The sequence below is a fragment of the Myxocyprinus asiaticus genome, chromosome 10 (genome assembly GCF_019703515.2).
Source record: "Myxocyprinus asiaticus isolate MX2 ecotype Aquarium Trade chromosome 10, UBuf_Myxa_2, whole genome shotgun sequence".
Lineage (NCBI taxonomy): Eukaryota > Metazoa > Chordata > Actinopteri > Cypriniformes > Catostomidae > Myxocyprinus > Myxocyprinus asiaticus.
Genome location: NC_059353.1, coordinates 3,233,038 through 3,258,118, shown reverse-complemented (window position 1 = coordinate 3,258,118; position 25,081 = coordinate 3,233,038). Strand labels below are relative to the sequence as shown.

Sequence of the window (25,081 nt, the reverse complement as noted above, 5' to 3'; positions counted from 1 at the left end):
ACACAGCACTCATGACTACAGGTGCTTAAAACTAGTCAGACGTGATGCAACCAAAGTGAGACACTTCTAAAGCCTCAGTCTGATGCAGGAGTACATAGACCAGCCATTAAAAATAGAGCAGTGGGATGTAGGTCAATACTATGATATGGAGACAAAACAAACAATATTTTCACTTTTAGAGATACTTTTTGTATTGCCTAAATGCTTTACTTGTTTGTTGAGACAATATATGTATATGATGTAATGTCTGAATTATAATATTTAATAAATAATTATATTAATAATTATTTTAATTATTATAATCTAAAGTACCTATATTCGATTAATGAATTTGATTAATTAGATTCAAAAATTGTATCAATTGACAGCCCTAATATATATCTTATATAGCATAGTTTGTCTGGATAAGTGGTTGACTTATACGAGTTTTAGAAATGGCAGTACTGATACAGATGTCATGATAGCAAAATTGCTCAAATTAAACTAACACTAATTTTACGCAAAATTCACTAGAATTGTCTGCAAACAGAACGTGCACTATCCATTGAAAAGGCTTTCTGTAGATTTTGGAACTAATTAGGAGGAAATCAGCCAATCAGTCACACTTATCGGATGCCAGTAATCACAAAATGGCCAAATATCGGCTGATAATTCAACCTGGCCAGTATATTGTTCTGTACTTATTCTGCATATAACATGGAATGTGTAGTAGTATATTTTTGTTGTGATGCTTAAAATAATGCGAATTGTATAACATTTGACAATTTTACATCATTATAGGATTCAAAGGCATTTTTTGTCTTGACCAGCAGTAAAGTGATTGTCACTGTAACAGATTTCATAATCCTAAATTTAATAGTGCGTAGGGTAATAATTCATTAGCATAAATCTGTATGACCTGCTATAGAAATGCCTCCTGTGTTAATTAAGCTGTATGTACTGCTGTTAGTTTGTTGATCTGGTTCATTAATCTTAGACGTCTGTTCAGTTGAGATGGAACGGAGAACCTACAGCATACTCGTGAGTTTAAATGCTGAATGAGGGATTTTTGACAACAATATATGGATAGATGATTGTAATCTGCAACAAAAAAAAACATTAGGACATTTGACCTTTTTGCCCTGTTGCACTATGTACAAAGATCATAAATGAGAAAAAAGGTTGTTCTAGTATTGTAGTATTCGGTAAAGGCCAGGTGTGTGTGTGTGTTGGGCAGCGGTTCTTGACAGAACGCCTCAGGCAAACACGTCACATGAACTTTTAACACAAATGTCTCATTTCCCCATAGTCTCTCTCTCTCTCTTTGCACCTTAAGCAGTAAATCAATCCAAATACACTGTGACATTTACAGACCCTCTATTTACACTGAAATTGAACATGTTTTTTAACATTTAGCAGTGATTTAGCAAAGGTAATTAATCTTCAGGAATATGTCAGTCTGGAATAAGAGAGTTCAACAGACTCGTGAATATTTAACACTGGAACCTCATTTAACAAGAAGAAAATTGACTATTGAAGACAGTTTACGCTGATGTCCGCTATTGTGTTTCATGCAAATGCTACACAATCTTCATTATTATGTATTGCATACCTTCACATATCAGAAGGCAGTGTGTGAAATCGAGCTTCTGTAGTTCAAAGTGTTTCGTTCACATATTTGAGTCATCCCTTGATTTTTCAGGTCTTATAATAAAAAAATTAAAAATAAAAAAAAACATGATGAAATTACTGTTATTAGGCACATGAACTTTGTTTGGATACTGTGTTTTGAAATTGCCCTTCACAGACCAGAGACTGTTCTATTCCCTCTGCACATAGCATATGTATACAATAGGGTTCACACTACATTAGCACTGTTGTTACTGTTTTAAATGCATGACTGCTCAAACCTCCTTCAACTGTTTGTTCATTTAACCAGGAGAGGGCAAAAAACTAATTAAGTTTTGCCAATCTGCTGCACTCATAATTCATGTTCAGTTATGTAATTTTTACACCGTTCTTCCTCTCAGGCTCTCATGCTTGGTTTCTCTATGGGTTCTGTTTCTGTGGTAAATGAAAATACCAGACCCTTCTAAAAAGTACTTTGACAGTACCATGGTCTGTGATGGTGTCAGATGGCAATACCATGGTACTGACTGATTACCATAATCATGTGCCATGGTATTTACATTGTTCCCCATGTTCCCAGCTTTCTACAAAAATTACCATGTTGCCATGTCCAAAAAACCATGGTAGCACCATTTGGATTGATTTGATAGTGGAGTTTAATAAACTCTGCAAGCGGTCTATATCTTCACATCCTAATAGAATTGTATTGATTCACACTATCCTTGAAACTGGTTCCAAATTGATGCTCTTTAGCTTTGTTCCAAAATTTAGTGAGCTGCCTTTGAAAACCTCCTCAAGGCCCCAGCATACTCACAGAGAAGTGCTTCTTTGCTCGGAGCCAAAAGTAAGTTTGAAACAGCTGAGCAACTGTATACTATTTGTGAACATTCAGACCCCCGCCACACTTCTAGAGGTACATTTAAAAAAAAAAAAAGAAAAAAAAAGGGGGACGCTCAAGACTACATGGAATACATAAGCTAATATGACATGAAAATGTGTTATCAATTCACACGAGATCAGTAAAAGATGCTTTTTTAACCACTCAATGATGATTTACAGTAAAATATATGCTGTAGTCTTGTTTACATTCTGAATTCATAGAGCTAACGCGCTAACATGCTGTATGCACCATAATATGTCCCGGTTAAACTCTGTTATTGTGATTTATGATGACACTAATACTACTGCAAAGATGGGTGTCTAAAAGAGTTTTTATGTTTAGAATACAGACAAAAGAAAGATGATAGGCATATCTTCTTATGGGCAGATGTGTGAATGGCTTTCACTCCAGATGGCACATGAGTGAATGGACACTTGAGAGTATTTGAGTAGATTTGATTCCTTTTGTAGACTAATATAAAAAAATGACAAATTAATGATGTGTTCTTGGAAATTGTCTCTACGTGAACAATCATACAGATGTAGGTAAATTTGCACCAGCTTTCTAATAACTCTGCATGCCAGCCCAGACGAACTGTTACTAACAACCAAAACAAACTCAAAAACACCCTTTTCACCAAATGTAGCTCTAAATAATGTCACAGCTGTTCATTCTTTGAATTCGTAGGAAGTATGCAGAGGTCTTTAGTGACTGATTTAGAACACTACATATGCAGCAACATGTGGAGTGGATAGGATATTCGACTTATTGATTACTATAGTGTCTGACATTAGCATTTTGCTAAGATAGCAATGTGATACACTAATATGCATAAAAATGTTATTCATTCTTTTTAGTATCAAATCAAATGCATTTATAATCTGCAATTCTCTCAACTCGTTGCCATCTTATTTTTTTCCACTGAGGTCACTGCAATGCATTCTGATATAAAGCACAAAAGCCGGTTAAAAATCTCATTCATTTTCTCCATAGACGAATGGATTTTAACCATAATTTATAGACATTTAAAGACATTCCAACTGTGAGTGACTGGTTCCTGGTTGAGAACTACACTACCTCTGCAGCGACCACCACTCCTGTGACACACTGTGAATGACGCAATCAAGTCGCTCTCCCTACACTCTCAAGCTACTTATATATTAGTATATATCTGAATGTTTTGCACTAAACTTAAACTTTGTTTATATACTTTTAATGAACAACAAGGAATTTATGAAATCCCTTTGGGGAGAGAGCTGAAAAAGTTGGCGGGCACTGTTGCACTGTATAGAGTATGACATTAGCATGTTGCTGAGATAGTGATATCAAATACATTGTACACACACATTAGGTAGACTAGTTAATTTTTAATTGGATTTAATTATTTTTATGAATACTTTTGTATTGAATGAAATAATTATTTTATACTTCTCAACTTGTTGCCATCAAAACAAGATATCTTGCAGCAACATTTTGCATCCTATAGGGCTGGGCGATATATAAAAAACATTTGATCGATAAGATCTTGATAGATCTTGTTAATTATAAGGGAGAATTTGCACTATTATGCCTATGAATGGTTGTGTGAGTGTTGTATTGATGTTTGATGTTTGTGTGTGTTTAATAGAGACACCTGAAGCAGATGCCGTGATGGACGTGGGCTCAGCTGAACCTCTGGACTCAGAGGTTCTGTATGACTGTGTAATCTGTGGTCAGAGCGGCCCATCAACTGAAGATAGACCCACAGGACTGGTGGTACTGCTGCAGGCTTCATCAGGTATCATACACATCAATGATCTCACTGGTCCCATATTTACACTGGTTTACAGGCCTCCGAAATTCAGCAATTCTCTTGAGTTCCTCTCTAATAATGTGTCTCGCTGTGATAGACTGTTGATTCTAGGAGTCTTTAATATTCACCTTTGCTGTCCGTCTAAACCTTTGGTGAAAGAGTTTTTATGCCTCATTGAATCTTTAAATCTGTCGCAGTTAGTTTTTGCCCTACTCATAATTTGGGGAACACATTGGATCTGGTGTTGTCACATGGTTTCCCTGTAACAAATCTGAGAGTGATTGATGCTGCTAAGCATTTGTTTCAAAGGCTAAATGCTCCAGCTGTGAGTCCGATGCCATTTCATTTCGTCTTTTCAAGGAAGTGTTTGTAACCTTGAGCCCGGCTGTAACAGGCATTATTAACAGTTCTCTAGCAAATGGAGTTGTACCTGCTATTTTTAAACATGCTATGGTTCACCCTCTGCTTAAGAAACCCCATCTTGACCCATCTATCCTTAGCAATTTCAGACCTATCTCCAAATTGCCTTTTATTTCAAAGCTCTTAGAGAGAGTTGTGTATCGTCAGTTGAGTTCTTATATCAGTATGTCCAATATTTTAGATACTTTTCAGTCGGGTTTTAGATCAATGCACAGTATGGAAACCACACTGTTGAAGGTCAGGAATGACCTGTTGCAAGTTCTCGATACTGGTTCGTATGCGGTGCTTGTCTTGTTGGATTTAAGTGCTGCATCCGATACAATCATAGTATTCTGTTACATCAGTTGGAAAAGGTGGTGGGTATTCAGGGTGTTGCCCTGCAGTGCCCCCCAGCCTCTTACCTCAAAGATAGAACCTTCTCAGTGAGCATTGGGAAGTTTTCTTCGTCTGTTCCCCTATTATGCGGTGTGCCCCAAGGGTCCATTTTAGGCCCTCTTCTCTTTTCACTTTATATGCTCCCCTTGGGTGCCATTTTTAAGAAATATAAGATCTCCTACCACTGCTATGCTGACGATACACAATTTTCTATCAGCTAAAACTGACAGTAGTTATCCTTTGGACGCGCTTTGCGACTGTTTTAAGGAGATCAAATGTTGGATGGCTAATAATTTTTTGCAATTAAACGAAAGCAAAAGCGAAATTCTGATTTTAGTCTCCATCTGTTTTTAATTTAGGTTCTCATTCTGCCAGTGTTAAACCTCATGTAAGAAATCTTTGGGTTACATTTGAATCATCACTACATTTTGAGAAACAAATCAGTACAGTGGTAAAGGGCAGTTTCTTTCATCTGAGACTGGTTGCGAAATTAAAACAGTTTCTACCCCCGAAAGATTTGGAGACTGTAATCCACGCCCTCATAACATCATGCCTGGACTACTGTAATTCCCTATACTGTGGCCTGCCTCAAATTGCGATCTCTCGCCTGCAAATTGTCCAAAATGCTGCAGCGAGACTTCTTACCGGAACAAAAAAGAGGGATCACATTTCTCCCATTTTAGCGACTTTACATTGGCTTCCTGTAAAGTTTAGAATCGAAATCAAAATACATTAGTGACCTTCTGATTCCTTACTCTCCCCAAAGAGCACTTGGGTCTAGTAATCAGCTTCTCTTAACTGTCCCACATTGTCGCTGTAAAATTAAGGGTGGTCGGGCCTTCTCTGCTGCAGCACCTAAACTTTGGAACAGTCTGCCCGTAAATGTGAGGATTGCTCCTTCACTAGCCAGTTTTAAATCAGCTCTTAAATCTTATTTGTTCTCTCTGGCTTTTGGTTGAGATTAGTTTAATGGTTTTATGTTGAAGTTTTCTGATTGTATTTTATTTAATGTGTTTATATTTTGTTCGCTGCATGTTTTCCTTTAATGCTTTCTTTTTATATGCTCAACGTTTTATTGTACAGCACTTGGGCGTAACTCTGTTGCTTTTAAATGTGCTATAGAAATACATTTTGACTTGACTTAGCATTGCACAATATGTCAGTGACTGTACTGGTATTGTTGAATATTGGTGTTTGTTTAAGCAATATTGGAAGCTTGTCATGGAGGTCCTCTCAGATTCAGATTCAGACTATATAACATAACATGCCTGCATTCTGAATCTGATTTGAGTAGACACCATAATTAAATGAATCGTTCACCCCAAAAATGAAAATTCTGTCATTTACTCACCCTCATGCCGTTCCAAACCTGTACACTGTTACTGTATTTTGTCCATGGAACACAAAAGAAACATTTTCGAAAATCACGATGCTCCTTCCCAAACAATGAGTTCATAATGACCATGGCTTGACAGATTCTTCAAAAATGAAAGTTCCTAAATACTCCTTTTTTTTTTTTTTTCTTCTTCCAAAAAAATAACAGAATACGAGTTTTTGGGGGAATACGAGATTTTTTTTATTTGATTTTTTTATGAACTATACATTTAATCTGACCCAAATGAAAACGAGGTTGTGAGGCATAGAAGTATAGTCACAACCCATGTTTTCTGCAGGTTCCCATGTTTTTTTTGTTTGTTCTTTTTTTAGTGTGTGTGTATTTTTGTTTAGTTTTATTTCATGTGTTTGTTTTTTTTGTTTAGTTGTTTTTTGTGTTTTTGTTTCATTTTCGTTTACTGGAAATTTCTGGAAGTTTTAACTTTTGTCGGTTGTGCACACAACAGAACCTACTGAACGGACGTTATGTCTATCCCTGTTTTTCGTTCATATTAGATTAAATATGGTCGATTAAACCACACACAGTTTATAGTGTATCCTCTAACAACAATGTTTTAATTGCTTCATTTATCAAGCATTTGCCAAACCTCTCAGAATGCAGACATGGTCTGGTCCTCTTCCATCCCAGTGCTGTGATGAATTTAGCACTTTATTACTCTTAAAAAAAACACAGCCTAAAGTTCAGGATGACAACCTTCATGCATTTGTAGAAGGGATGTGCAAAACTACATGTTTTCAAAAGGACTAGTCAGTGGGTTGTCTGAACGACTAGTCGACTGATTGATCTAAAGGAAGCCCTGTATAATTAGGTTGGTTTGGAGTCATATCCTCCACACCAATCTGATGCATTTCACATAGGATGCATTTTTGCATTGAAAAACACCTAGAGGTGCAGAGAAATAGAACAGAGTACAAGTATATTTAAATGCTTTTTTTTTTTTTTACTTTTAATTTGACATGCCTTCATCGCCATTACATCATTGGCACTTTATAAAGATTAGAAATAAAAATATAAATAAAAAAAGCTCACTAGTCGACCTCACTATTTGACTAGTCGGTTGTTGGATGACTAGTTGACCATCCTGACCCTTCCTTAAGATCATCGCAAAGTCTATTAATCGGCCGTCTGTGAACACGTCACACTGAACGTTGTAAGATTGCCGATTTTGCCCTGCGAAGACAGAAATCCTAAAGGATTTACAAAATTTGTCTCAGACGGCAGACTCGTTGCCAAAATCGTACAATGTGCACCTGCCTTTAGTTTGTAGCAGTCCTATCTGCCCCTGATGAGCTGTGAAATGAACACACAGTTGCTTTGAGGTGTGACAGACTTACAGACTGCTGATTTGAATGGTTTTTAATGTTTATTGCATCAGTCTGTTTTGTAGTATTTGAGGGAACAAACATCTGCTGCTCTCTGAAAATGACGTGTGTTACACTTTTGACATTGACATGGTTTTTCATTATAGTATGCAAATATCGAGTGCCATAAATGTTATGATGGGAGTTAATCAGTATATGATTGCCATTCATAAAGAGAGTGCGTGTGTGTGTGTTTCAGTGTTGGGGCACCGTTGCCGTAGTGACACGCCGAAGCAATTGCCCACTACAGATGAAGAACATATTTACCCCGAGGACACGTGTGGAGCGACCCATGACGTTAGACTGACCCTTATGCAACGCTACTTTAAAGATGTATGTGGTTGATCCAGCTCATAAACACACACTATTTGTTTTGCACATCAGTGCAGAAATGTAGTTGTCTTTTATTTGTCCTCAGTTCATGATGTTTATTGTATAAAAGTGACAACAAATGATATGCAAAGCCCTTTTTCCTACTTTTTATTATTTTCTATTTTGCCGTCTTAACTATGCATGCAGGGCTGGGTGATATGACCAAAATAGTATATCATGATATGAGTCATTTTATATCATGATAAAGATATATATAACAATGTAGTTACATTTAAAAATATATATTTAAAATAAAATAATAAAAAATTCAAAAATCAGTAAATATTGGTTTATATGTTAAATAACCATATTGTAATGCCCATTTTTGAATAATTCAGTAAGTGAATTAAATACTTTATAAATGAAAACTTCTTTCTTTTTTATAATTTTCATTTTATTTGGAACTTGACATAGTCAACATAAAAAAAACAAAAAAAAACAAACCTCATTTTGGTTTTAAATCAACCTTACCATAATGCTAAATTTCACATTATGCCACATTTCAGTTTGATGTTGTTGACTAGTGACTAGTTGACTTATTCTTATCAACTTTCATCAAGAAACTCAACATTTTCTCAATGCAGCAAAGGAAATTATACACGAGTAACAAAATATCCAACGAAAGTGAACACTTCATTAGGCTCTCAATAAATTACGTAATCTCTATAGAGAATATATGAATATCTGGAGGCAGGCATGGCTGGTTTGTTTCCTAATATCTAACATCATTCAAACAGAATTTCATTAAAAAAAAAAATATTTAAAAAATGTAAAACTCCAGGTGAAATAAATATGACAGAAATGCATTGCTATTGAATAAAACAAATCTAATCCTTAAACTAATAGAAAAAAATATATTCAGTATTATATAATAATGAATTTGTCTGGGTCCTACAATTATTAATCAGTATTGTATAATGTTCAACTCGGTTCCAAAAATCAGTGAGGGAAGGTAAATAATGCTTTTTATTAGGCTACTACACTAAAAAAATATATTTTAGCCTATTTATAAGATTTACACATTTCAATTTCATAACAAAATTCCATAATTGAATTGTGTTTAACAAAACTAAATTAATAAAATGTAAAATATTTGTTTTTATTTATTTTACTTTATTAAAGATTACTCAATTCAATTTGATAGAATTTTGTTATGAAATTGAAATGTGTAACTCTTAAAATAATTTATTTTGAGTGTATGCTTCATTTTATATGGGTACATATAAATGAAAACAATTAAATATCATTCATTCTTGTGTTCATTTAGTTTATTTTTAACTAGATTTTTACATGCATTAAACATTTTGAATCTACTTGTCCACAGTGCCGGTTTAGTTGAAATAATGGTTCCACTGAAAACAAAAAACAAATCACTTTAAAGCCATTTCAGAGCAAACACATAATCATTGAGATATACGAGTATATCGTCAATTGGCCGAAAATTACTGAGATTATTTTGTACCCATATTGCTCAGCCCTTGTGGACACTGCATGGGTACATGTCCAAAGATCAGAAATTCCACAAACTCTGGAAAGTGTGCCGTCCACTTCTGCTGCTGTCTCTTTTGCTGGGACAGTAGTAACAGAGGTTTGGGTGTTCAGTTCATTTGCTCAAATGACACGGAGCTTGTATGAAGCACAAGTCTTGGCTAAATCTAGTCCAATAAATACTCCCTTCACTTTGTTCATAGATGGATATTTTGAAAGGTGAAATACACAATAATGTTGGCCTGAAAGTATTGATAAATACAATGTTTAATAATATGTTCACACATTAAATTTAGACCTTTATTACACCATGTATGCTGGAGCGTGATTTGTATAGGTGCTTGATATTAAATGAAAGATGCTTGAAAAAGCCCTTGAAAGTTCTTGAATCTGGTGTTCATAAAAGAGTGGGAACTGACAAATCTATTAGAACAGTTTAGAACAACTGCTCTTATGCATGTTTTCTTTTATTATCTTCACACCATGCATCTGCACCAAACCCTGCATCCTTGCCTACTGCCCTTCCTTCCTTCCTTCCTTCTAAACTTCCTTCCATCCAAACTTCCATCCATCTATCCAAACTTCCTTCCAAACTTTCTTCCTTCCTTCTATACTTCCAAATGTCCTTCCTTCCAAACATCCTTCCAAACTTCCATCCATCTATCCAAACTTCCTTCCTTTCTTCATTCCAAACCTCCTTTCTTCCTTCAAAACTTCCTTCCTTCCTTTCAAACTTCCTTCAAAACTTTCTTCCTTCCTTCTTTCTAAACTTCCTTTCTTCTAAATTTCCTTCCTTCCTTCCAAACTTCCTTCCTCCAATCTATCCTTCCTTCCTTCCAAACTTCCCTCCAAACTTCCTTCCTTCCAAACTTCCATCTATCCAAACTTCCTTCCAAACCTTCTTTCTTCCTTCTAAACTTCCTTCCTTCCTTCCTTCCAAACTTTCTTCCTTCCTTCTATACTTCCATATGTCCTTCATTCCAAACTTCCATCCATCTATCCAAACTTCCTTTCTTTCTTTATTCCAAAATCCCTTCCTTCCTTCCAAACCTCATTTCTTCCTTCAAAACTTCCTTCCTTTCAAACTTCCTTCAAAACTTTCTTCCTTCCTTCTTTCTAAACTTCCTTTCTTCCAAATTTCCTTCCTTCCAAACTTCCTTCCATCCATCTATCCTTCCTTCCTTCCAAACTTCCATCTATCCAAACTTCCTTCCAAACCTTCTTTCTTCCTTCTAAACTTCCTTCCTTCCTTCCTTCCAAACTTTCTTCATTCCTTCTATACTTCCATATGTCCTTCATTCCAAATTTCCATCCATCTATCCAAACTTCCTTTTTCTTTATTCCAAAATCCCTTCCTTCCTTCCAAACCTCATTTCTTCCTTCAAAACTTCCTTCCTTTCAAACTTCCTTCAAAACTTTCTTCCTTCCTTCTTTCTAAACTTCCTTTCTTCCAAATTTCCTTCCTTCCAAACTTCCTTCCATCCATCTATCCTTCCTTCCTTCTAAACTTCCTTCCTTCAAAACTTCCCTCCAAACTTCCTTCCTTCCAAACTTCCATCCATCTATCCAAACTTCCTTCCAAACCTTCTTTCTTCCTTCTAAACTTCCTTCCTTCCTTCCTTTCAAACTTCCTTCCAAACTTTCTTCCTTCCTTCTATACTTCCAAATGTCCTTCATTCCAAACTTCCATCCATCTATCCAAACTTCCTTCCTTTCTTTCTTCATTCCAAAATCCCTTCCTTCCTTCCAAACCTCCTTTCTTCCTTCAAAACTTTCTTCCTTCCTTTCAAACTTCCTTCAAAACTTTCTTCCTTTTTTCTAAACTTCCTTTCTTCCAAATTTCCTTCCTTCCAGACTTCCTTCCTTCCATCCATCTATCCAAACTTCCTTTCTTTCTTCCTTCCAAAATCCCTTCCTTTCATCCATCCAAACTTCTAAAATCAGTTATGCAACATTTTAGTTTAATCTTAATCTTTCAGTGACTTCTTTGTGTTGTTTTTATTTTCCCAGAGTTCCTGTCTGCAGTCAGTGTCTATTGGCTGGGATGGGGGTGTGTATGTGCAGACGTGCGGTCACACTCTACATATAGACTGTCACAAGTCATACATGGAGTCCTTACGGGTGAGAGACCATAAAGTCTTTATACTTTATACTGCACAGTGAGTTAAAGAGCTTTATTTATTTTTATTTTTTTAAACTACAACGTAGGAATCCATACTCTTACACAGGAAATGCTTTTTAAAAATTAGAAATTTGGCGCTGATTTACTAGACTATGCACTGCCCTTTCACTAGCTGCCTCATCTTACAGCAGCTCTTAATTGACTTAACAGATGATCCTGCAATCATTCATGCTTTCTCATGTAAAATGACTTCTGATCTATCTACAGTCTTCAGTGCTAGAGTGTGACTTTCCTGTCAAAGAGCATATTCAGTATTTAGCGTTCACACACACTGTCAGCTGCATTTCAAAAATCAATTCATCATTTATTAAAATGTCCCACAGCAGCTGAGCCCCTGTGAACCACAAAACCCAGACTGAGAGAGCTGCCGTCATGTGTAATAAATGAGGACTATCAATTTGATGCTGATGCATTTGTCTGCCAAATATGAAGTTTAAGCAATAATATTCTGTTTTGTTTTGTTTCATTTTATCGATCCACAAACCGATATGCTCAATAGTTTTGCACCATGTATGAATATAATATGTCTAAATCAATGTATTTATTCCAGACAATCTCTGAGAGAGGGGTTTATGAAGGGGTAGAAAGAGACAGGGGTTAGGTTTGATCTGTCATTACTGGCTCATCCATCATTGAGCACAAGCTTTCAGAGGGCCGTTGTGTTTATGCTAATGTATGACTTCACCATTTGCTTAATAAACTGGAACATGAGCAGATATAAACTGATGTTCAGAGAAAGAAAAGGTGCTGTACTTTTAGCTTTAGAGTTGACAGCACATAGCCATTAGTACATGTCCTTTCTAACATGATAAGCTGATGATGTGCTCTATAGGCAGCTGTTAAAGGGCTCATCACTTATAATCAGCTTTCTTGTGACAAAAACAGTCATAACTTTTCACCATCTCTCTTACCACTAGACCTTGTTTGTACCTGGTTTTAAGATCTGTCTCTTGTGATCTGATCACAAGTGGACATCGCTAAATACAGGTGTTAACGGGTTGCAGACCATTTTGTTGGATCACAAAAAGCACATTAAAACATACTGTCATGTGTAAATGTACACTACCGGTCAAAAGTTTTGAAACACACTCATTCTTTATTATAATTTTTTTCACATTTTAGAATAATAGTAAAGTCATCAAAACTATGGAATAACATAAATGGAACTATGGGAATTATGTTGTGACTAAACAAAATCCAAAATAAATCAAAACTGTGTTATATTTTAGCATCTTCAAAGTAGTCACCCTTTACCTAGAATTTGCAGACATGAACTCTTGACATTTTCTCAACCAACTTCTTGAGGTATCACCCTGGGATGATTTTTAAACAGTATTGAAGGAGTTCCCATCTATGTTGGGCACTTATTGGCTGCTTTTCTTTATTATTTGGTCCAAGTCAAAAACAATTTTTTTGTAATGAAATAAATTAATATGGTGGCACAATTATATTTTTGTCTACAAAACTAATTTCAAACATTTAAGCATACGCCTTCAGATCAAAAGATTTTTAAGATCATGAGAACATTTCAGTCAAGTGTTTCAAAACTACTGACTGGTAGAGTGTGTGATCACAAAATGAGACCCTCCCCTTAAAAATCTATTCACAAGTGGTCACACAAAACTCATTTGAGATACATGTTGACAAGTATGGTGCTGAACACTAATTAGTTGTTGATATGTAAGTGTGGGGGCCACATGTTAATGAGCTCACGGTTTGTCATCACAGATTTCTGAATGAGCTGATTTTACAGTTTAGTTTCAAAACGTGGACTGGGGAGCAAATTCAAATCGGAGTATACATGATGTAGCGTGTGTAGCGACAATCAGATCATCAGTAAACGTTATTGGCCTCAAATTTATTGAGCAGTGCACCACTAACATAAAGTAGCTACTTTGTAAAGACAAAATACTCTGTATAGGCTACTTTAAAACGCTACTACTGATGTTTTTATCTGTTTGTGTGTAAGTATATGTGTTCTGATGTGCAGTGCACTTGACCGGCCAACATCATTTATGTATAAAATATTATAAATCGCAGGACCTTTCAGTTGATGAAAAAATCAAATAAAACCTATATATATTCTAGGGTTGCTCCGATACCAAAATTTTGGCTTTGGTACCATAACAGCCCTAGAACCTCGGTATCGATACTATAATCAACAAATAAAAAGTCTCAGATTTTTGATGAAATTACACAGAAAACGACGATTAAAAGAACTGCATAAAGTCTCACAGATACAAATTATGCGTTTTCGGTTTGAATTTTTCTGGATTCCATGTTAAATGTTTTAATTAAATGTTATGATCAAATGGTGTTTAATTAAATTGATACATACAGCTTTAATGAAATATATATATATTTGAGTTCTTCCTGTTTTTGATTGGTTAGTTATATCAAGCTTTCCCATTAATGCTGGGATAATCCCGTCACAACTCTGGAGCTGAAATCTTAGAGCTGCACCAGAGGAGTTCATTTAAGTGTTAACAGCCGTTTAACTCTAAACACACTGCATGAACATCAAGCACCAGTAGTGTGTGTTGAGTTGTGTGAGTGTGTGAGCATGCGTGTGTGTGTGTTTGTGTGAAGCTGATGACGGAGCAGAGTGGCACCTCTTGTTCATTTTGTAACATGAAGCGCATGTGAATATAATATTTCATTAAATTACATCCTTCTGCTGTTTAATGATCACACTTGGCCATATCCAGAGGTTTTTTATTTTATTTTCAAATTGTCATTGATTTCATCTAAAAACTATCATTTGCTAATGACAGCATACTGTAATATGGTACCAAAATTAGCAACAAGATGATATCGTACTGTTTAATATTTGTTGGTATCGTGATACTTCGTTAGTACCGGTAAACTGCGCAGTCCTAGTATATTCCGAAATGCAGTATTTGTTCATTAATCTTGGTCATATATTTGTTCAACAGAATGATCAGGTTCTGCAGGGGTTTTCCGTGGATAAGGGCGAGTTCACCTGCCCGCTGTGTCGTCAGTTTGCCAACAGTGTTTTGCCCTGTCGGCCTGGGCGTGGCATGGAGACAGGCGGCTGGCACACACCCAGCAACAAGAGCATGAGCACACTGGTGAAGGAGGTGGAAGACCTGCAGGAGCAGATGGGCATTTTCCCAGTAAGCAGCAATGTAAAGCACAGAGATCTCATGCTGGTATTTAATAGAGCACCCTGCCCTGCCCTCTTTCTGTTCTGTCCATCTCATCCCTCCATCCTCATTCACAGTGACAAATGATGTGACACTCACCTTCGGTGTTGGGGAAGATACTTTGCTTTAACTTGCCAAGCCACAAACTACTATGTAGAGTAGTTTGACTACAGTGAAGATACTCTTTAGAAAAAGTAGTTGGCAACACTACAAATTACTAACAATTTTTAGCTATATGTACGTTTCTTCAACTTTGTGCACTTTTAGCACTTTTATTTACACGTTTACACGTTTATTTAATTTGTCTACTAACAATGTTCAATGGTGTATGTACATGTATCACAGGAGAATGTTTTTTTTTTTTTCTGAAAGTCATGAAAATTCCCAACACATTACAAATCTCATATGAGTTTTGTGAATTTCTTTCAGGCTGAGTCAAATCTGAGTAAAGAGATGGAATCAGTTATAAAGAACATTAAAAACACCACGCAGAAGAAATACATGGATTACGGGAAGAACCCAGGGTCGCCTGACAATGACTTCCTGTTCATGTACTCTGTGGCCAGGTGAGTAAGAGCATGCAATTCCTTTTATAAACGCATTGTGCATCCCATATAAGCCATTTCTAACAGCAGAATCATTCATTTTTAGCTTCATACAGCTTTATAGCTTCACATTTTTTGTGAGCTTTAAAGTTAAAGCTGAAAAACCTAGTGAGCTGCCTCCGTAAGCTGCATTTTAAGGCGTAATTCCAGACATGAAAGGGGTAGTTAATATTAGAAGCAGGTTGCATTATAGATTTTCTACTCTGTTTTATTTCAGGAGTGTGTTAAAAGTCAGGAATGTGCCATAAAAGTGATTCTGCAGCATTTTAGCTTGGACTTGTGTTTGAATAGGATCCGTGTTTCCTGGCGTGCGTGTGTCATATGCGCTGTATATACATGGCACTGACTTTTACTCAGGTGGCAGTTAAGTTTATGGGCTGAGTTTTACCTGCTTGTGTAGACTGTTCTCAGATCAGCGGTTCCACTCAAGGAGAGAGCAATCAGTTAGCATTCCCATTCATCTCTTTTGTGGTGCTCAGTCGGTGCAGGGTCCACCCGATTCCTCTGGAAGTATGCGCAATCTTGTTACCAGTTGTCATGTGACTTGCTCTGCAGCTGCAGAAAACACAACGTGTGCACTGTAATGGTAGGCTGCAGTTATGTGAGTGTGGCCTGGGCAATCAAATTAGGCAAAAAAAAAAAAAAAAATATGCATTTTCATATTTGGGTAAACTATCCCTTTAAGCACCTGAGGGTGTAGTTCCTGCATTTACCAGCAGGCGTGTATGGGGACCTGGTTTCACCACATGCATTTACTGAACACATTGAATCTGCTTAAAATACGTTTTTCCTTCCCGCCACCAACACCACTTATTCATCCCCAATCTGTCAGCATAATTTCTTTCTTTCTTTTGCTGTTTGATTGTTCTTTCTTTCATTATTTTTCTTTAGTTTTTTTCCATTGTTTTTTGTTAATCTGTTCTTTTAATTTGTTCTTTGTTTCTTTTGTTTGTTTTTCAGTGTTATTTTTGTTTTGTTTTTTGTTCATCCTTTGTTCTTTGTTTCTCTTGTTCATTCTTCTCTGCTTGTTCTTTTGTTTTTGTTTCATTCATTTGTTTGTTCACTTGTGTTTGTTCGTTCTTTGTTTCTCTTGTTTATTCTTTCATTTGTTTTTTGTTTCTTTTGTTTGTTCCTGTGTTTCTTTTGTTTTTTTACTTTTGTTTATTTTGTTCTTGTTTCTCTTTTTTGTTTGTTTCAGTCTTTCTGTTTCTTTTGGTTGTTCATTTGTTTGTCATCTTTGTTCCACTTCCATTCATTCTTTTGTTTCACTTGTTTGTTTCATGTGTTCATTCTTTCTTGTGTTTGTTCTTTGGTTTGTTTGTTTTTCCATTGATTCTCTGCTTCTTTTGTTTCTTACATTCATCCTCTGTTTCTTTGTTTGTTCTTTCTTTGTTTCCCTTTTTTTGTTTGGTAATTAGGGCCCAAGCACTGAGGTGCGATTACCCTGTTGTTCTTCTAGGCGTTTATTATTTTTTTCCCAAATGAATCGCATTTTTGAGGACCTAAACATACTCAAACTCATGAAACTTTGCACACACATCAGAAGTGGCGAAAATGTACATCTGATATGGGTTTCAGAATTAGGTGTGGCAAAATGGCTCGATAGCGCCACCTACAAACCTTCAACGATGTGAGCTTTACGCTACATTTCACCTACATGTACGAAAATCGGTACACATGTGTAACATGCCAATACCTACAAAAAAGGTATTTGATTTGATTGTTCTCTTCAATTTTTGCTCAGTTTTTGCCATTTCCAGGCCTCGTACTTTAATGAACTCCTCCTAGAGATTTGATCAGATCTACTTCATATTTGGTTATTCTAATCTAAAGGCCTTGTCGATGCTAAATTGCAAAGCTTTTGAGTTTTCACTGCACGGCGTGGCCGTGACGGTCTGACAAAATTCGATGTTTCGCCATGAAAAAGGAAGTTGTTGTAACTCATACATACAATGTCCAATCTGCTCCAAACTTAACATGTTTGATAATAGTCCCGGCCTGAATACATCTACGTGCCAATATTCAGTTATAGTCATGGCACCACCAACTGGCAACAGCCAGTTCCAGGACTTGTACTTTAACATACTCCTCCCAGAGATTTAATCAGATCAACATCATATTCGGTCAGTCTAATCTAAAGGCCTTGGTGATGCTAAATTGCTAAGCTTTTGAGTTTTCTTTGAACGGCGTGTCCATGGCGTTCTGACAAATTTTGATGTTGCGCCATGAAACAGGAAGTTGTTATAACTCAAGCATAAAATGTCGAATCTGCTCCAAACTTTACATGTTTTATAAGAGTCCCAGCCTGAACACTTCTATATGCCAATATTCAGTTATAGTCATAGCGCCACCTACTGGTAACAGGAAATGTCATGTTTTACATTGTGATACACTCTTAACGACATTTAAGTGCTAAAAAATTGGAGTGGCATTCCCCTGGCACAGCAGCCCCAATGTGCACCAGGGTGCAAGGGCCCGTTCATCGCTGCTTGCAGCTTTAATTTTTCTGTTTGTTCTTTTTGTTTTTGTTCATTCTTTTGTTTGTTGTTTCTTTTTTGTTCATTTTTGTTTTATTCGTCCTTTGCTTGTTTCTTTTGTTTGTTTGTTTTATTTGTTTAATCTTTCTTTGTTTCTCTTGTTTCTTTTCTTTGTTCTTCCATTTGTTCTGTGCTTTAATTCGTTCTTTGTTTTGTTCATGCTTCCATTTGTTCTATGTCTTTCTTTCAGTTTTTCATTTGTTTTTTCTTTTTCTTGTTTTATTTCTTTATTTTTTTCTGTCTTTAGCCCTGTTCAGATGGAACTAGTTAGTTGACAAGTCTGTGTTTTTCTCTCACAACCTCTGTATAAAATTCCAGAGCAAATTACCTACTGTTTTTCGGCTAATTCAAGGGCCCTCTGAGAAATAGAATCCCGTCTGAATGTGAATGTCTGTGATATTGAATTTTCACAACGCTTCTCCTCATGTATTTTGACATACATGAACTACCGTTAAGATCGCACTTAATTGCGCGGTGCGTGCCTGTCTTCTGCCTGCTGTGTACCTTTCAGTATTGATGTAGGTTTTTTGCCATCAATCAAAAAATAAGAAAATAAAATCAACAAGGAGAGCCAAATTGCGGAAACTGCTAAGACTGGCCACTGTAATATCAGCGTCTGGTAAGATACTCACCTTAATTTCTCCGCTTAGTTACATAATGTTATAATGTTATAATTATATTTATTTATTTTTTCATTGGGTTTATTATAAGCAGCCACTTCTATAAACCCATGTAAATTTATAATGTATAATTAATAAATAAATATAAATAATATATTTTTATAATAAGTAATTTTTTTTAAACTGATAAAGTTTAAAAGATACATTAATTTTACCACCTAAAAAACAGACTCTCCCACCTTTGTAATAAACACAGAGATCTTTAGTCCCATCCATATCGGTACATTAAATCTCAGACGTCGGATGATAATAAATTATAACTCAGCCGTCATTTAGAAAATAATCCTGTCCGAATAGGGCTTTTGTCTGTCTTGCTTTGTCTGTCTGTCTTTCTTTTTTCATCTGATCTCATTCTGTTGAGTGATGGTCTCTTTGTTTAGTCTGTTAACTTCATATGATTCAGTGATTGCAGGATGTCCACCTGCTCTCTCTTCATCATCTGTAGTTCTATCCTTTCTTCAAAAGGATGAGCCTCATAATGCTCAGGCCATTAGCCCTTCACACCTCCCCCTGTCTGTGTCTCACTCTCACTTATCAGTTGCAGGCAGGTGACACACACACCAGTGTATTATCTATGTGAAATTGCCTTTCTCTTCCTTGTTTTCCCCTTCTTTCCCTCCCCACTCCCTCTTCTCCTCCAGAAGGGTTTTATGATTCTGCCAGTGTTAAGTGTCTGTAAGACACAACATGTTCGCTGTTCATTTAAAACACTTGATTTTATTGCACACAAACGGCTATATACTGTATTCTGCTCTCGTAATAATGGAGGAGATGCACAACTCAAATTCATCAACGTGTGTGTGTGTGTGTGTGTTTTAGAGAGTGGGGCATCATGTATACCCATGTCTCAGTTAATGGTGTGTGTTAATGTGTTTTCACTCCTGTCATTAGGGTAAACCATGAGAGTGCTAAAATACATGTGTGTTTGTATGTATGTCCATTAGCCTCTTTTCCTGTGATTGGAGGAACAGCTGGTAACACTTGTTATTGTTACATTAACAATGCATTATATATTTTCATAAATTTGTAAATATTAATCATTGTTACATGATAATTCTTACCTACTTATGGTCACTCATTCAAACAGTATAATGCATATTATATAACACAATTGGGTGTGGAAAATGTGTTGTTGCATTATATTTTAAAAGGTATAATTATGTATAGTCAAGTATAATAAATGTGGTTATAATTATTCAGGATTTCATACAACTGTTCATAATGTTTGTAAAACATGCATTATGATACTAACAAAAAGAAGCTAACTACATTTAAGCCATTTAAAGAAGAAAATATTTTTACATGTATAACAATTGGATGATATTATTTAATTCTGCAAGATTGCAGACTTCAGTATCACCAGATAGTACCTTACAAACATTGACCATGTTTGTCCTACAGTAACCATAGTTTAACCATGGTATTTGTAGTAAAACCGTAGTAACCACAAAATTAGCCATTGTTACTACAGTCATGGTTACTACAATACTATAAGAAAAAGCATTTTTCATTTTCAGAAGGGTTAAACAAATAGGGTGACAACATCAAATTTAACTAATTCACACTTAACCCTTAAATGCATGGGCATTTTACCAAACACTCTTACTTATTCAGGTCATTAGAGACCCAGCACTTATATCTATAAAAATGGATATACAAAATGCCCAGATAGTGTAAACATTTCACAATATTTTCAATACAATTAGAAAATAATAAAATATATTTTTATATATTTTGATGGGGGTTTTTTTCATACACCGATCAGCCACAACATTAAAACCACCTCCTCCTCGTGCTGCCAAAACAGTGCCAACCCGCATCTCAGAATAGCGTTCTGAGATGATATTCTTCTCACCACAATTGTACAGAGCGATTATCTGAGTTACTGTAGACTTTGTCAGTTCAAAACAGTCTGTCCATTCTCTGATGTCCTCTCTCATCAACAAGGCGTTTCCGTCCACAGAACAGACACTCATTGGATGTTTTTTTGTTTTTTACACCATTCTGAGTAAATTCTAGAGACTGTTGTGTGTGAAAATCCCAGGAGATCAGCAGTTACAGAAATACTCAAACCAGCCCATCTGACACCAACAATCATCCATGCGATTATCTAATCAGCCATTCGTGTGGTGGCAGTGCAGTGCATAAAATCATTCAGATACGGGTCAGGAGCTTCAGTTAATTTTCACATCAACCATCAGAATGGGGGAAAAATGTGATCTCAGTGATTTGGACCGTGACATGATTGTTGGTGTCAGATGGGCTGGTTTGAATATTTCTGTAGCTGCTGATCTCCTGGGATTTTCACACACAACAGTCTCTAGAATTTACTCCGAATGGTGCCAAAAACAAAAAACATCCAGTGGGCAGCAGGTCTGTGGATGGAAATGCCTTGTTGATGAGAGAGGTCTACAGAGAATGGCCAGACTGGTTTGAACTGACGAAGTCTATGGTATGTATGTATGTGTGTATATATATATATATAATATTGGCATCTTTTTGTGTGTGTGTTACACTGTTTATAAGAGATTAGATAAGAGATTGATGAATACTACTCCAAAAATGGATGAGGTACAGGGGGTGAAATTAGGTCCTGGGTCTGATGTATGCGTTTAAGGGTTAATATATACTAATAAATTAGAAAACACATTTTATTTTATTTTATGTAACTGACTTGGAAAAATAGTGTCTTTGCGAAGTGACACATTCTGCACTCTCTCTTTCTCTCTCTATCTCTCTCTCTCTCTCTCTCTCTTTCAGGACAAATCTGGAGTTAGAGTTGGTTCATCGTGGAGGAAATCTATGCAGTGGAGGGGCTAGTGCTGCTGCCAAACGCTCTTGTCTCAGTGAGTCTAACACACCAATTCTGATGTCATACATACAGTACATAATGTATCCATACCCTTCAAAGCCATGTGAAACAGGCATTGATCAGGTCAGTTTAACACTTCTGTAACACAGGTCATGATTTATACATTAGGTATGTATACACGCCAAGCATGCAAGATATGTGTTTGACTAATGATTGTAAAAATCATAAAAATGTATGTCACAACTGAACACCTCTGTCAGTGTGCTGTTCTTGGGTTTTTGGTTGAATATTGTCACTTCTGAAAGCTGCCTGTCAAAACCAGTCACACATACAGACACACACTGGCTTTATGAGGTGTGTGTGTGTTTGGTCTTTGAGCTCTGGGGAAAAATCCCGCCACTGGTGCACAGCTGAAGAGATTTCACACTCCAGCAATGCAGCCATTTTTTGAGCTACATTAAACACGTATCTACAGAAATGGCCAGATTTACTCATTCGCAATTCATTAGAGATCAACTCACCGAGAGTATAAGAAAACATAAAATATAGAGAAGGAAAGAATAAATGTATGTTTAGGGAAGAAGTTCTGAGAAATGCGAGATGAAAATTTAGATGAATAGAGGAAATAACAATTTGAAAGACATTGCTAAGGTGTTACGACTGTTTTTTAGTGCATTGCTTTGAAGTTGCTAGATTGTTATGGATGGTTACTAGGGCGTACTAGGTTGTAAAAACAGCCCACCCTAAAAGTCCAGTCTCTTGATATGACTCCAGTCCCTCCCTAAAATAGTAGTCTCTTTAGTAGTTCATTAGGAGTGATTCTTGTATTTAGGACAATTTGAGTCTCATTTGAAGGTGCTTATTCTTTCTCAGGATGCTAATGTATGTTTGAACATTAACTTTGAATATCTCAGTGTTTCTCCCTCTGTCTAGTTTATACAGTATGTGTGATTGATGACATGTTCATAGAGTAGAGGTTGAGCAGTGTAATCACAGGTGGGTGGAGAGGGAAGTTCAATATAGAGATGGAAAGTGTGTGAGGAATATAGAGATGGAGCGATCTCTCTTTCAGCCGTCAGTCTGCATAATGAAGTGATGGAGAATCTCTGATGAATGGAAATGAGAGAATGGAGGAAATATCTGGAGACCACTCATGCTGCCACGTGCCATTACTGAAGTTTGGAGGTGTTTGCACAGAAAACGTTCATGCATTCAAAAACAGCCAGTTGATGCACAACAAAATGGAACAGAATGCAGGGGTCTCAAGGCTTGTTTAATAGTGCTTGACTGCATTTGAAAAAAATGCCCTATATGATATTTAGGCTGACTGATGGCCAATTAAATGCCGATTACATATAATCAAATCAAGATGTACACCAAATTGCTAAAAAATTCAGTGAACAGCAGAGTATTTGCTCAAAATGTGTTTACAATATTTAAAAAAAAGACAATGTGCATTATCCATTAACAAGACACTGGGAGATTTTGGTACTTAGATTTTGGTACGCTATGTAGAATGACGAACCTTAATCAGCCAATGAGGTGAAGTAATCAGACGATATGTGACTATAATCTGCTCTGGTTTAGTTAAGCAAATACAATTTAAGCACAAGCACCTTTTTCCTTGTGTTCTTACTTGGGAAACGGATGTGGGTGCTTCTTCTGCCGAAGTCGTTCCTTAGTATTTACTAGTGTCGGCTACAGTAGTTTTAGACCCTTTTTACAGCTGGTATTAAGACTCATTTTGGATGATATGAATTGTCAGCACTAAATATATTTGTAAACTGGGTTTTTTGATTGAATCACATAAAAATAAAAAACACAAACAGAGGTAGTCTAAAACGCACGTGATCACATTGCATTTGAGGTGTAAATGCCGTCCTGAATAGTGGTCGACCGATATGGGTTTTTTAATGGCCGATGCCAATATCCAGAGAGCAGGGTGGCCAATACAATGCCCTTATATCACACAATTTAATATAGTAAATAAACATAAAATTGCTAAAAAACAAACAAACAGCAACTCTTATTTAGGACTATATGAACCCAATTTCACACAAAATAAAAAAAAAGATATATTGTATTTTAAAGGTACATAGCAGTTTCTTCAGATTTCTGTTTAGTTATCAAATTAATAATTTATTTGCACATGAAAAAATTGTTAATATATAAGAAAGAAGGAAATAACAGTACACACAGTAGTCCAGCAAACATGGATGGCATGTCCACAATAGCAATCGCATTTACTCAAAAAATACAGAATCAAATCAATTGTACATATAGTGCATAGTGAAGAAGACATTTACTTACAGCACACGTGAAGCGCTTTTACCTTGGGCTGCATCCGAAAACGTAGACAGCTGACTTGCTACCTTGCTGCCTAATCAGTTAATGGCTTAACTGACTGCTGTTTTGAATGAATGGAACTCTTAAGCAAACTGGTCTCCGAACAGTTTGAAAAGAACCTTATTTTCATCGTACCTCCATATACAGCCACCGGAAGCAGCATTTTCCTGGTTTAGGATGCAGCCTTGAAGTTGAATTTACGTGCTTGTGCGGATCCAGCCCGAGCAGCAATCTCCTGACAGTTTAAATGACCTGGATTGCCTGCTTGGATTGTCACAGATGGACCGTCATGATATGTGAATGAGAGGAACTTTTAATCCTGAAGTTTTTGATTCTGGCTGATGGAATACGCGCTTCAGATGAAGACATTAGATGAGCGCTCGACGGGAAGAAAACACTGGATTTCCGCGAGGTTCGTGAATTACATCTGTTTAAACGAGATATCTGCATATTTGCAAACAGTATATAATACAAGTTTTATTGATATTTGCCTTTTATCATTAGAAAATAAAGTTAAAAGAGAGACCGTTAGAATACTTGCTTGAGAGGAAGATTTATGAGTGTTCCACAGGATGCTGGATCTGCTAAAGTTGTGTGTGGTTGGTTTATTACATCTGTTTAAATTAGATATCTGCATATTTGCAGATGGTATATAATAGACGTTTTATTGATATTTGCCTTTTATCATTAGAAAAGTTACAGGGAACTGCTGTGGAGAGACAGTTAGAATACATGCTTTAGAGGTAAATAATTGAGCACTCCACAGGATGCTGGATCTGCTCAAGTTGTGTGAGGTTTGTTTATTACATCTGTTTAAACGAGATATGCGCATATTTGCAGATGGTATACGATATTAGTTTTATTGATATTTGCCTTTTTATCAGTAGACAAGACAGTTAAAAGTTACAGGGAACTGTTGAGGAGAGAGAGGGAGAATGAAACAGACGAGCACTTTAACATTATGAGCTCAAACGTGTCTGCTGATATGCGAACCGTTTAAATGACACTGTTGCATACCGGTCTATTATTGTAGTAATACGATGCACGTAACAAGAAAAAA

General features: G+C 36.3%; 1 protein-coding gene across 2 annotated transcripts in view; it reads left to right on the top strand.

The window, feature by feature from the left end:
• The window catches only part of LOC127446818 (E3 ubiquitin-protein ligase ubr3-like), a 168,332-nt gene that overhangs the window by 93,265 nt on the left and 49,986 nt on the right, over nt 1–25,081 (top strand). For both annotated transcript variants that reach the window (XM_051708064.1, XM_051708063.1), the window contains 6 exons: nt 4,116–4,265; nt 8,032–8,165; nt 11,703–11,813; nt 14,811–15,011; nt 15,471–15,607; nt 21,624–21,709. In XM_051708064.1, coding sequence (XP_051564024.1) covers nt 4,116–4,265; nt 8,032–8,165; nt 11,703–11,813; nt 14,811–15,011; nt 15,471–15,607; nt 21,624–21,709 — 819 coding nt within the window. The remainder of the gene's footprint in view (nt 1–4,115; nt 4,266–8,031; nt 8,166–11,702; nt 11,814–14,810; nt 15,012–15,470; nt 15,608–21,623; nt 21,710–25,081) is intronic.